The sequence below is a fragment of the Bidens hawaiensis genome, unplaced genomic scaffold (assembly GCF_021521415.1).
Source record: "Bidens hawaiensis isolate Kalapana, Puna unplaced genomic scaffold, B.hawaiensis_p1.1 tig00012472_1, whole genome shotgun sequence".
NCBI classification, from domain to species: domain Eukaryota; kingdom Viridiplantae; phylum Streptophyta; class Magnoliopsida; order Asterales; family Asteraceae; genus Bidens; species Bidens hawaiensis.
The window spans coordinates 167,435-181,593 of record NW_027492020.1 but is presented as its reverse complement, the minus strand read 5'-3'; the positions used below and the strand labels follow the sequence as shown (position 1 = coordinate 181,593).

Sequence of the window (14,159 nt, the reverse complement as noted above, 5' to 3'; positions counted from 1 at the left end):
TTATTTGTTCTATTATATTTAATGAACTAGTTTTATAAGTCATATTAAATGGATTGCTGTAAATTTAGCGTCCTTATTTCGACCTAACATGTATTTGACCCGACCGATATTTTGCCTCCTGTATCAAAATTTCATGTATTTGTTACTAATTACGAGCTAAATATCTTTACACAAATGTTAAAAGTAGAAAGTTTTTCTTTTTTATTATGACAAGAAAAACAAATCAAGTCAAATTTAGTCCAAGAAAATATTTACTTATTTATTATTATTAATTTTTTTTGGTGGGGGGGAGGGGGGTTCAAGTGATATGAAGTTATAATAAAATAAATATATTAATTAATTACATTTGACTTGTTTGAAATTAAATCAACTTGGACCTGTTTGTTTAATTATTATTGAAGCATACAAACCAACAACCGACCTTAGCTCAGTTGGTAGAGCGGAGGACTGTAGTGGGTTACATCTCAAAGCCATCCTTAGGTCGCTGGTTCGAATCCGGCAGGTCGGATTACTTGTTTATACTTTATTTTAAAAATTTAAGATTTACTTGTCTTTTCTTTTCATTTTAGTTGTGTGGAGTATCATAGATACATATTAGAGACACTAGTTTGATCCTCCCGTGTTACGGGAGTTTATTCAAATTTTTGTTTTTAATCGTTTTGCTATTTTATGATAACTTATTTATCTTTTAACATAGTTTTGTTTTAAGTTAATACATATATATTAGTTTGTTATTATATTTTTTAGCGTTTGGGTTTTTTCAATTGAAAGTGTATGTTTTTTAGTTTTTTAACGAACAATATAAACGAACACGGGCATGTTGATTTTTTTAAATGAACCAACATGAACACAAATATTTGTCTACTGAAAAAGAGGACGTTGATGTAGTTGACGATGGTGGGTAGTATTGGAAGTTAACCGGCGAATGAGATGATAGACAAGCAACAGAGAACATATAAACGAGATAAATTAAATTAGGGTTTAACGATGAAAGTGTTTACCAATAAATGAGATCTTATAACCCATTTAAGGGCTATTAGGGTTTGGTAAGACCTATAACACGTGAAAATTATTCTTTGATGATTAAGAGGTTATTTCACAAATAAATGAGATGTTATAACCCGTTTAAGGGTTATCCGGGTTTGATGAGACCCATGACCCGTAAAAATTATTGTTTGATTATGAAAAAGTTTTACAAATAAATGAGATGTTGTAACCCATTTAAAGACTATCCGGGTTTGGTAAGACTCATACCCGCTAATTCGGGTCAAATGCATGAGAAGACTTTATTTAGAAATCAAACAATCTGGTGGCTCTAAAAAATGGGGGGGGGGGGCAACCTGATAGTGACACTTAGGATTTCATGGTAAGCAATTATATAGATAGTTAGATATTATATTCAAATATTAATTTTTTTCAGGTTATATGATAAACCCACGAATTTGGAAAGAAAGCATGAGAATGCTTTATTTTGAAAACAAGCAATCTAGTGACTTGAGAGGGATGGGGGAGCGATGTGAGGGCGACACATAGGATTTTATGGTAGGCATTAGTTTAAAAATATTTATTTGATATGTAAATCCCTATAAAATTGGGTGTAGATTGAATAATATATAAATATAATTATATATTATATTGTTATTATTATTATGATAACAAATATATAAATAAATAACATGTATATGAGAATACTAGTATGTGTGCTCGCGCGTTGCGGCGGGAACGCAACGAGGATTAAGTCAGTATGAGTTAGGTTTGAGACGGAGAAGTGATGGAAATTCGATGGCATCATTATGTTTAAGACGGAGTTTCACTGTAGTCGCACAAAAAGAAATAAACAGTAGAACTGGATTTGCATGAATTTATTTTCAGGTGTTCTTTAGCAACAACCCCTTTATACAGTTCAAAAAGAAAAAAAAAGGCAAACAAAATGAACCAAAAACTAACTTAACTAAAAATGAACCAAAAACTAACTTAACCATTACTTAACTAAACAATACACCATAATATCTTTTGTCATTGCATAGTACAAAAAAAAAAAAAAAAGGTTTTAAGACATCATAAGTAAGCAGCTAAAAAGGCTTATAAGATGCCCATGGATACATATCCTCATTAAAAGCTACCGACGATCGTGGGTCCTGTTATACCCTGAAATGAAATGTGTTTTCTAGAATACACCAAACTACCTTTTTTTACCATCTCGATGTTTTTTCAGAATATTGGTCAATTGTTGACTTTTGCCTTCGTTGCATGTCTTCAACATACCGCCGCCACAATGATTCTCTATCTTTCCTTGGCCTTTTGGTGTATCGTGACATCTTTGAGAAACTGTTAGGCTGGCGACCATGAAGTAAAAACTATGTTTACCCTCTTCATATTCTTTTGTAGCTGCATCTGTGGTTATTACATTAGCTAACAAAGCTTTGTATTCATTTGCATCTTTAAAACATAACAGCACTCAATGCCACTTATGCTCTCACCCTAAAAAGAAATCACATAAAAAGTCAAGGCCAACGCGGGTTTCGTGCTATGACATGTCACGTGAAACGGTTTCAAAAGAGGTCAAACCTTTGACACCCCATTGGCTCGAACCTCAACAGACCGTCCACCTTGAGCCACTTCTACTGAAGCTTTTGACATGGGCCCGGTACACAAATGCTGCAACATCTCCTTAGCTTGAAGTCTTCCAAACTCAAAATCTTTTGTTAAAAATTAATCAAAAGAAAAAATAATTAATCGTGGTTACAAAATCATTACAAAGGTGAAATGTGAAGTTGGGTACTAACCTAAATACTTATACTTCCAAATGATTGATGTCTCGCGAAGCTCATAGTAAGATCGTGGAGTTAGTTTACTGAAGTGCTCGTAAACATGTTGCAACCATCATCAAATTTCAAGAACAAGTTGGAAAATTTCAAGAAACTTTAACGGAGAAAAAGAAAGACTTAATATTCTCGTTTGAAAGAAAATTTCAAGAACAAGTAATGACTTGTTTGACCAGTTACTCGTTTGACCATAAACAAGCATAAGCATGCACATACCTTAATATTCTCGATCCAATCCATATGTATATTAGCGGTCATGTTTTGAAACCATTTCTTGTTAGGGGTTCATAAAAACACGCCATGTTCGGCTGCAAGCCAAATGCTGTGATCTTCAAAGTTCTGCAGAATCATCGAGCCAGGAAAATTCAAACCGAGAAAAAGAAAGAAAAAATTAAATGCATTTGCAAAAAACAGTTTGCTACCTTATCAAGTACGTTTTGGGGCCCCCGCTTACAATCACAACCATTGAACTTGGATCATCACAAAGCTTCTTTAAAGCCTCTTCTAGCTCAGGATGCATGTTAAGTTTCATTTCTTTGAATTGGTCACCTCTTCCATCAGCATTCATTGATTTAGTCAATGTTGCATTGAACCCCTGTAAAACCAAATTACTCAATTACCCCTTATTTAAACTTACTGTCTTTTTTTTCACATAAATGTAATTGTAGGTAATAATCAGAATTTGGCATAACATTTTTTTATATTATATATTGTGTAATATCAAATAATCACAATGTCATTCTAGGTACTAATCAGCATATCAATATGATCAGACGATTACTGAAACACCGATAGCGGTCAACGGCATTTTCGGTTTACAACATCAACTTAAACTGACAAGTATCTAACTGTAGCATATTTGCAGCTACACATGTAAACTGTTAAAACAATTGTGTTCAAAATAACGTATCACAAACTTAAGTTGTAAAAACTACAAAGATGTCAAATATTTCAAAATTATCACTTTGCCTATTGCGTGGTCAATGTCATCACGGGACCTAGTTTTTTCTTCATGTTTTTATTTCACTTGAAAAACATAATTGCAAAGAAAAGAGGCTACCTCACTCAGCTCAGCTCCAAGTTTGTCTCTTAGGTTTTCAATCACACTAATTTTAGCTTCCAAATCCTGAATATATCATGATATTCAGCCAGCACATTTGCTAAGCTTTGCTATAGAATCACGAAATCTATTGATGCAAATTATATAAGTAATTCCCATAATACCAGCACACATTCTTAATTTGGCCGACTTCCATGGTTCTTGCTACACAAAAAGTAAGGATTTTCATTTTCGTTTGTTCCCTGCCAAAATATTAATAAAAAGTAAAACAAGTTACAATAGTTAACTGAAGGAAGAGATTAGTTCCATCATAAATGAGCAAACATGGAAACGTTTACAAAGGGGCAACTCCTACCGTCTGTTACTCTGTTTGGAAGTCCACGTCCATAAAAATTCAAAGTGAACCCCACTAATTTACCCTTATAAGCATGGTTGATTCTTGTAGAAGCTTTAAAACTCCATGAAACGACAGTACTTCTGACTCTAGAAAGAATGCACCCTATTCAAATATGTAAAAGAAAATTGAAAAGACTTAAATAATAAACTTTAGAATAAATGAACCATAAAAATAAAAAATAAAGAATGTATGGTACTTACAAAGTGATGGCACACTGGGTGATGATTGTCTATAGGAAAGCTTATGACATGCATGATTTCCTAAGAATTTAGACATATTTTAATTTATTATCATATCCTTAGAAATCACAAATGATATTAAATGTGTTTAGTACCTCAGAATCAGAAATTGAGAGTATGCATTCCTGTCATTTTAAATATTCTGGATGCTAAACATCACCCATACAATCGCGTTATTGTAATCCGCAGAAATCCTATAAAAAGAAGATGGAAGTAATGAAAATATGATTAAACAGTTTATACCATTAACTAAATACAAAAAAAGTAAGTAAATATAACACAACATATTCATATCATTAACAAAAGCAAACTGACCAAACAAAAACCAAATACATAAAAGGATTGAAATGACATACCCTCGACTTCCCTTGTATGGGCTCAGATTTCATGTCCCTGTGAACATATGAGCATAGATATAGATTACTGATTTTGATTGGATGGAACAATTAGGATTTCGATAATGCTGATTGTAATTGAAGCTAAAGGTTGCCGAGGATACCTTCAACGTCTCCAGAAATATTCAATCCAAGGGCATGTGCCTCCATCACCATCGTCGCCAGCCCTAGAGTGTACAAGAAGATGAAAGAATCAACCGAGCAAACGTCCATCTTTAATTAGGTTTCAATTCTATTTATGCATGATCATTGCAATTGAAGCTTATAGACGAATTGGAAGGTCGCTTTAATTGATATTTAACGTTTGCCGGAGACTCAATTTAATGTTGCCTGAAATAGGCGCCGGCAGGTGTAGGATAATAAAGATTCCGGCGTCTTAAGAGAAGAGAGAGAGTATAGGAAGATGAAGGTTGCCTATTATAATGTAGTATCTCCATGAATGTACGTATTATTCACTGTTCTTATAATCTGTTTAATTTGTAATTGAAATTTGTGAGATATCTAGTTTTAGTTTTTTATTAATTAATTATATGGCATAGTTTTTTTGAATGATGGATAAAATATATAAAGTTAAAAGTATTTGAATCTTATTTTATAGTATTTGAATAAAATAGATATGAAATTTGTGAGATATCTAGTTCTACTTATGTTATATTTTAAATTATTGTTTAGTAATTAGTATTTTACGTTAACCTTTTAATATTTATTATATTCAAATATTAATTTTTTTTAGGTTATATGATAAACCCACAAATTTGGAAAGAAAGCATGAGAATGCTTTATTTTGAAATCAAGCAATCTGTTGACTCGAGAAGAATGGGGGAGCGATGTGAGGGCGACACATAGGATTTTATAGTATTTTACGTTAACCTTTTAATATTTATTATTCAAATATTAATTTTTTTAGGTTATATGATAAACCCACAAATTTGAAAAGAAACATGAGAAGGCTTTATTTTGAAATCAAGCAATCTGGTGACTCGAGAAAATTGAGGGAGCGATGTGAGGGCGACACATAGGATTTTATGGTAGGCATTTATATAGATAGATTGTAAAGTTTTATATGGTTTGTTGACTCTAAAGATTATAGAGTTTGTTTTAAAGCTTTAAGGATTCACCACACTAAAGTTACGACGCGGCATTTTTTTCAAGGCTCGTCACACAAAGGCCAATGTTCAATTCGTCATGGTTATTGTTACACCGAGGATGATAAGTGGAGTGTGTTGTTTAAAAAGTTGTTGATGACTATGACCAAATGAGTTATGGAAACAAAGGAAATGTTTTGTGTGAAGTGAGTTCATAGAGAGTTGTTCTTGTAGTTTACTTGTTTCCCTTTATTTATTTGTTATTACAAAATTGGTTGTTTGTTGAGCAAGGCCAGCTTTCTTTGAAAGCTTGAGCACTCCTTTCTCATTTCGATCGTTCAACATCCTTGGCTTTTCAATAAGGGCACGCATAGCTAAATTTCTTAGAAAGAATAATTTCAATGCGGTAATATTGTCTAAAGTTGAGCTTATGAAAACACGCACAACCACAGTTGTCAATAAACCAAATAAGCACGATGACCTCACCAGAAGCACAGGTTACAACTTACAACCTTTATTGCACAAATGAAAATATATAAATTTTCCTATTTTAATCACAAAAATGCCCAAGACCCCCACCGAAATCACAAACTTGTTCACTACATAACTAAAATTAACCAAAACAATCCAAGATCAAAACCAACCTACACGACCCGCATAGCCTTATGCAACGAGTCCTAAATTTTGATCGACTTCTAACAAATTCAATTCCACCCGAGGCTCGAGTGGTGACGAGATTGTTGTGGGAGTCAACAATTTAGCATTCTTGACCTTTGACACACTCATAAGAACAGCTAGTGGTGTTATGTCACCAACTACGGTTACCGTCTTCGCCATGAAGTCTATGGTGAAGGATGTTACACCTACAAAAATATTTTGTTTTATGTCAATATATATAATTCCCTACAAGATAATTCAATTAAACAATAAAAAGATTAATATTGGTGCGTTTTATAAAATATTAAAGATGTCCAAAGGAATGTTTTAAAAACTTCGCATACCTTCCATTTTAGATAAATGTTTCCTCATCTTTTTTACACAACCTCTGCAGTGCAATGACACCCTTAACACAACCACCTGCACCAACATTTATTTATTAACATTTTTTATCCAACAAAATTCCCACATGAGTTAGGAACACAAAATTTCTAGAACAAGAATCACTACATATATAACCAATGCTAAATAGAAAATCAGAACAGTGGTCTAGGCATTTTACATAGCCTTGATTAGGGGTGTAAACGAGACGAGCCACGCTATAACTCAAATTTAGCTTGCTATGTGCTCAATTTCTAAAAATCAAGTTTGACCCATAAGAAATTTTTCAAGCTCGAGCTCCAACCTGTTAATTATTATTTGTCAATTATTTTATTTATTTATTTATTTCTTTTTTTAGTGGAAATCCAATTACAAAAGAGAGGTGGGTAAGCGGACAACAAGCTACGCCGTCACCCCCTTTTGAATGACAAAACTGATCCTACTGAAAACAAAATTATAATTCTTTGACGTCGATAAGTTACTGTGCACGACCCGCCGAACTATTTTAAAAAATGTAATAGTTTCGTGGCAACGGACCCAAATGTATCAAAAGCAAAATGAATGAAATATGTAAAAAAAAAATTCGTAACTTTATATAATAGTTGTTATGTAAACAAAAATGTAATAAATTAAATAAAGCATAGTATAAATAATGGGATCAAAATTTTTAATTAAACAAGTTAGAGCCAAAGTAGCTCGTCAGTGGCTTGGCTTATTTACTCCCGTACCTGTACACCCGTTGAACTAGTGAATGCAACGGGGGAGAGAAAATATATACATGGTTAAAAGTAAATGTTACATAATAATTATAAAAACCTGGTGATCGGAAGAGTTTTTAACCGGAGAAGAAGATGCATTGTCATCATCATTCTTTTTGGAAGATTCGTCATCCTCAGATTTAACTTTTTCTTCTGGAGGTGGTGGTGGCTGGTGTTGTGGCGTCTGCGGTGTACCATGTTTTAAAATAGGGGCGAATTGGTCGGACAATGGTTTGTCCGTCAACAAAAACCTGGAAGAACTTGCAGGACTTATAAAATCACTTGGCCTTGTACAACCCCATCCAAACAACACCCCTCCTTGTCTCCTCACTACATTAATATTAATATTATTATTATTACTATTAGTAACCAACTTTTCATCATTGGTTTCATCTGCCAAACCAATACTATGTTTTGACTTCTTGTTGTTATCTTTGTATTGGTCTTTGTTGCTTATTTTGAGTATGGTTTTGGTGAGTCTTGTTTGGTCTTGGATGATGGGGTTATGTCGGTCGATTGCCGGGCCGCCATTGGTGGAAGGTTGGTGACCAATGTTGGGTTCCATTGTGGTTGTGGTGGCATTTGAATTTGTAGCCCTAGCACACAATATATGTGTAGCATTCATGGTGGGTTGTGTTACTTGTGTAGTTTCATGAGTCATGACTAACTAAGTGGTGGTGCTTTTGAGTTACCTTATCTCAAGTAATAATAAAAATAAAAATAATAATTGGAACGCTCCATGGGACATGGCTTCAGAACCACGGTCCAGAAATAGGCTTTCAATATGTTAAAGTGAATACTGAAAACTAAACCTTTTTAGAACAGCATTTATTTTACCAAAACGTGGGACCAACCAATTTGGTTTGTAATGCAATTGGAGATGATTGAAAAACTAGGATGGGAAGGGGCACATGCAAGAGTAAGCTTTATGGGTTCCAACCCACAAAGCAAATCCACCTCGATCCATATTGGTAGATTGTCAAATTATAATTCATGGCAAACCTTTGCCATGAAAAATATATGAATGTTGGATAACATAAATGTGTGTTAATTATTATCATTACATATAAATGTTTTAGGGTATTTGTGGGTAGGTGTCGCTAGTGATATTGTGATTTATGGGTACAAGAGGGCAAAAATGAGATGGCAGTGCGTGATTGATCGGTGCATTGGTAATACCCATGAGTGCCCCTCCCACTCTAACAATCATATGTGTGGGTTAACACCTCATTTTATTTTCATTTCACTTGGCTCGGTTAGATTGAATGAGAGCATGTGCAATTTTCCTTCCCTTTAGGCCGTGTGTAGTGGTGGGGTTACAATTACGGGGGTGAATTGTGACACGTGACGCCCAATCAGCATTGAGTGGAAATTTGTTTTTGGGGTGTAATGATGTAGGAGCTATAAGTTGGGCCCACAATATCTTTTTTATTATTTTCTTTTTATAACTAAACTAAACAAATAAAAAGCAATTTATTTAAATAATTAAATAAAAATGCATTAAAATTAAAAAGAAATACAAAAAAATTAAAAAACATAACTAATAATCTTTTCGTGTTGTTTGTTGGTTTCTTTCATGACATCGTTGAGTTCCTCGACACATTTTTTTTGTTTTTTGATGATTTCTCTCATGGTAGCGGCGACTTCCACGAGTGTCGGTTGGTTCGGGTTGTTTGTAGGATTCATTTTGCTAAATTTTTTGAAGAATTGGGTATGAATTGTGTATGAAATGGTTATAAAGTAGAGAAGAAGGGTATATGTTTATATAGATATTTATATATTGTTTTAATTAATTTTTTTTTTATATATGTGACCGTTGCAACGGTCAAATTTAATATAATAATATTAAATCTTTAACAATCCGGCAACAAAAGAACCCCGCCCCCGCCCCATTTCGCCCCACATATCGCCCGGGGGAGGGGGCGGTGTTCGCGCCCCTTCTAGCCCAATTTCGCCCAAATTACCGCCCCACTACGTTTGGCCTTAGAGTTCGTTAACATACTCACGGGCTTGTCCTTAACGCATTACATGTAGTCTTAGTGATAAAAACTGAAACTCAAAAAGTTTGACGGTAAAATTTGAGCGTGGAATCTTGTCTTGAGTTATTATAAAAGTTTTCAGAAGTTTGAGACATATATGATATTAATGGATATACCAAACTAAAAACTGAAACTCAAAAATCTTTTCACTGCACCAATGACTTATTTTATATACTTATATACTTTTGTTTTAATACAAAATTACATATAAATTGTATATATTGTATAATTGTTTTTTTAACAATTATGATACTCTTTAGAAATTGAGCCTTGCGTGACCGGGGAGACTAGAAGAGTCCGTCGACTATTTCAAGAAGATTTAATATTAAATGTCTCTAGACGCAAAGTAGTTTGTTTTTCCACTCGCTCTCCCTTTGGGCCAGCCCTTACTCGGTCATGTAACTTTCAGTTACAAGAGCTAATAATTGTATTAGACCACCCTCAAGGCCTTTGAATAGAGGGTGTTTTGTCCGTAGCAAAAGACGGCCACCCACATAAACATACGGACGGCCAAAGATGTGGTCTTGGGAAGTCTTTTAACATGTACCATCACGTGATGATGACAGTAAAAGGTGTCACATGTGCATCAAAATTTGTACTTTCATAAAAGTACTCTCACTCCTTGCAGGCAACGACTACCATGAGCCATGAGGAGAGTGGCAGGAATCACCATTTAGCCATGTGACATTATAAACAAAGCGTATTTTTTGGACAGAAAAATCATGCATATATTAAACAAATAACCAAACATATATCTTAAACGACACATTTAAAAGCTCTCTGGTTGTTACATATATTTTCTCAAGCCACCAGATTGCTTTATTTGTAAATGAAGATTTCTCATGCATTTGACACGAATTTACGGGTATGAGTCTACCAAACCCAGATAGCCCTTAAACGGGTTATAATATCTCATTAAAGCCGAAATTTTAAGAATGCGTTATCTTTATCATCCGATCCATATTGACATCCATGATGGAAATTAAATGTATATGACTATGAGTAAAAGTGTGAAACGTGCTGGATGCTTTAAATTAGAGGTGTACAAAACCGCTTTTAAACCCAAACCGAACGTGTTTATAAACCGAACCGGTTTGGTCAACGGCTGGTCAAAACCGGTTTGACTCAAACAAACCGGTTCGGTTTATAAACCGGTTTAGAAGCAAGATAGACCGGCCTGGTCAAGTCGGTTCGGTTTAACCGGTTTTTCTCAAACCGGTTTGGTAGATTTTAAGAGGAACTGGTCCTGAAACTGACGGTGTGGGTCGGTTTGAGAACCGGTTTGGGTGAAACCGGTTTTTTTACACCTCTACTTTAAATTATCATGATATAGGAATTGGGCTACTTTGTGGAGTATAAGAAAAAGTGAAAAACTATGGTTTCAACCCGTTGGGCGGGTAAGGGTGGGCTGAGGCCCTAAGCTAAGCTACAACCTACAAGTCTACAAGTTGTCATGCTGATTTATAACGTTATATTCGTTTCAAATAAAGAAATTTATGAAATACTTTATATTTTGAATTTTGTCTAATATAAATTATAAAAAAAAACAACGTAGCGCACCATGCACGATCCATGTCCTGGAACTGAATACGAGTACAAATACTCGTCTCCTCCACTAGACCATGTTACATAATCTCACCTGGCTCTCTCTTACTTCCGCTTTCTCATGTTACTCATGAAATACTTATCCTCGTTGTCGGATTTTGGTCTGAAAGCCAGAAAGGTCAATCACTTCTTATTGTTATGAACTTATGATGCCAACAGTTTAAAGCCCTGTGCATTGTTGATATTTGATAACGTCTCTTGCTTAATTAAGTTCAAAGATATAATAATTTGAAAGAGTTTTATAAGGTCTCGAGTCAGATTTTATTATGTTTTGAAAACCAATGTAAGTGTAATACTTATTAAAGATAAATAATATTAATTAAGAAAAAAATAATGTCTAAAAGTAAGAAAACGTAGATTTTTCTAGAAAAGGTAAAGCACTGGATTCTTTCAGTTTTTATAAATTTTAAGAAATAAAAATGAGTTATCATATTAGAAAGTTGACTGTCATATAATTCAACAAAAGGTCGCTCTCAATTTGGTCGCAATATTCGTCACATTATTATATTGTTGAAATCTTGCTTATGATATCTTGTGTTCTAATTTGAATATATAATTTATCCAAACTGAGAAACACCATATATGCATATCTTTTCTATTGTATTATCAAATATCATGAGTTGAATTTTAAGAAGCGTATCAAATTATTAATTATTTATATATTCATAAGCACGTTTGACGTTTGAATATATATATATATATATATATATATATATATCGGCGTGTAAAAAATTGCTTTCTATCAACTTATATCGTATTAAGAATTGCTATATCTATCAACTAACGTTGAACTTTTCTTTCTATTCAAAATATTTGAAGTTTGATGATTAGTAGAATGTAAAGAAAAAAATGTAAATAGGTATTTATATATAGTGACCAAGTCTATATATAATAAAGATACTAACTAGATAAAATATAATGATAATAATAATAATAACAGCTATTTAACCAACTGTAGTTATCCAAATCAGTAAATTAATTTCATATCCTGAAGAAACACTAAGTGAACTCACAGGCAGATTATAGATAATCTGGGGGTTAAGTAATGTTTCCCACGAATGAGGTCCAGCAGAGAAGGTTGTTCTTCAGGGGACCTGCAAAACAGACACCGTAAGCTCGTCACTGAGAAGGGGGGGGGGGTTCCTCCTTGTGACCACCCTCCGGCGTGAGAATCAGACTAGATTGCTCTGAATATAAGTGTATATTAAGAGATTGCTAGATAAGATTGAGATAACAGGTGATGTCCTTACCATTCCAAGGTGTTGGAGTATTTATAGCCGAAGGTAGGTTTCCAAGCAGGTACAGCCGGCTGAATAGTATTCCTGTTCTACCAACAGTGGATTACGCACAGGCCATGCTGGTTGGTGGATAGGTTACGGCCAACAGTAATAAGGTCGGCTGTATACTGTTCCTTTTACTGCCGGCTACGCACTGTTCCACCAACTGTAGGCTGCGCACGTCCCATCGTAAGGGTTGGTGAGTAGGCAGCGGCTAATAGTGACAAACAGTACTAGAGGGTGCTCCTCCTCGTATTGTTGTCGGTGAGCTGTCACCCTGTGATTAGTTCATGGGCTGCTCTGGTCAAACTGTCTGTTCTGCCCATACCTTAGTAGGTATAGTACGAAAGACCAGAAGCATACGGACTGGCTCATTTAGGCGGGAGTGTTCCCGCCTTGCTCATTCCTTCATGTGACTACTGAAGTAACGAATGCCTTGTGCGTGTAACCTTGCTGTTAGTGCGGGTAGCCTTCCCTGATGGCTTGTATCCGCAGCTGCGGGAACAGGCGGGGTACTTCACCATTGGGAGGCTTTCCCTGCGGGTACAGCTGGCGTACTGCGCGTAAGGTTCTTTGAGCATGGTGTGTCCTGCTGGAGCAGTTGGTCATTGCGCAGACGTCCCTGTTCAAGGTGAGTCTTGCGGGTCCAACTGGGCTCTGCTGGGACCTACCTCTTCAAGTCCCCCCAGTCCAATGTTCTTCTCATGAATGTTTAATAAAGTGAGGTGAACTTTTGGACTTAGCAAGGGGTTTTGAAAAGGGTATAGTTTTTCGGTTTTCCGTGGTGATTCATCCCCCGGTTTTTCTGATGTCACGCAGAAATTCCCGACTTTTCTGCTTGATCTTTGGGTGTGAAGCGGGTAGGTTTGTAACCTCCTCGCGCGTCAGGAGCGTTGAGTCCTAATTGTGTGGATTCTCCATGGGGTTTTGGTGGTTTTCGACATAGTGATCATTTATGCTGAAACCACCAATTCCATCTTGGAGTTTTAAACAATATAGTTCTCGACGTTCCCGTCGTGCGGGAATGTTATTCACGTTTCCGCAAGCATGGCCCAGAAGATCCTTCTTGGTTTGAATTCCCTACAGAGTGCTAAGTACGTGAAGGGTTTTGCCTTGACACTGTACCCGCACTCGTCTTACGGTTACTTTACTCCCAAGGTATTCTTGGCTTCAATTCCCTGCGGGTGCTCGGTTTGTGAAGGGTTTTGCCTTGACACTGTACCCGCATCCGTCTGTCGGTTACTTGGTTGCCAAGTTATTCTTGGCTTCAATTCCCTGCGGGTGCTAGGTATGTGAAGGGTTTTGCCTTAACACTGTACCCGCGTCCGTCTTACGGTTACTTGGTTGCCAAGGTAAGGGGTATTTTCCCGCTCACTTGAATCTTTTTGAATTTTGAATTTTGAAATTCGAAGAGTTGGTGGAAAGATAGGAACAGTCCAAA

At 35.4% G+C, this 14,159-nt stretch overlaps 1 protein-coding gene, 1 long non-coding RNA gene and 1 other non-coding gene across 7 annotated transcripts; 1 reads left to right on the top strand and 2 right to left on the bottom strand.

Annotated features, from left to right (window-relative positions):
* The first annotated feature begins 416 nt into the window (after positions 1-416).
* TRNAY-GUA (transfer RNA tyrosine (anticodon GUA)) lies at positions 417-508 on the top strand. Its single transcript is given in 2 exon segments — positions 417-453; positions 473-508. It is a non-coding gene; the product is annotated as a tRNA-Tyr (tRNA).
* Positions 509-2,460: 1,952 nt separating this feature from the next.
* LOC143541150 (uncharacterized) lies at positions 2,461-4,688 on the bottom strand. 5 transcript variants are annotated; one of them, XR_013136709.1, is made up of 6 exons: positions 4,617-4,688; positions 3,886-4,542; positions 3,042-3,420; positions 2,787-2,854; positions 2,569-2,699; positions 2,461-2,481 (listed from the first exon to the last, which is right to left on the bottom strand). It is a non-coding gene; the product is annotated as an uncharacterized LOC143541150 (long non-coding RNA). The 5 variants fall into 5 exon arrangements; XR_013136707.1 differs by having other exon boundaries at positions 2,467-2,699; XR_013136710.1 differs by having other exon boundaries at positions 2,467-2,854; positions 3,886-3,951; positions 4,050-4,542.
* A 1,842-nt stretch (positions 4,689-6,530) lies between these two features.
* Positions 6,531-8,690, bottom strand: LOC143541130 (protein SODIUM POTASSIUM ROOT DEFECTIVE 2-like). Its single transcript, XM_077034030.1, has 3 exons — positions 7,856-8,690; positions 7,003-7,078; positions 6,531-6,864 (listed from the first exon to the last, which is right to left on the bottom strand). The coding sequence occupies exons 1-3, from the start codon at positions 8,456-8,458 to the stop codon at positions 6,665-6,667; spliced, it is 879 nt and encodes a 292-aa protein (XP_076890145.1). The 5' UTR covers positions 8,459-8,690; the 3' UTR covers positions 6,531-6,664.
* Between the last annotated feature and the right edge of the window lie 5,469 nt (positions 8,691-14,159).

Excerpts from the sequence above, each read along its gene's own strand:
- LOC143541130 (XM_077034030.1), bottom strand. The coding sequence starts at position 8,458 with ATGACTCATGAAACTACACAAGTAACACAACCCACCATGAATGCTACA. Across the intron at positions 7,079-7,855 it reads AAAACTCTTCCGATCACCAG|GTGGTTGTGTTAAGGGTGTC; the intron begins GTTTTTATAATT and ends ATGTTGGTGCAG. Across the intron at positions 6,865-7,002 it reads ACATTTATCTAAAATGGAAG|GTGTAACATCCTTCACCATA; the intron begins GTATGCGAAGTT and ends ATATTTTTGTAG.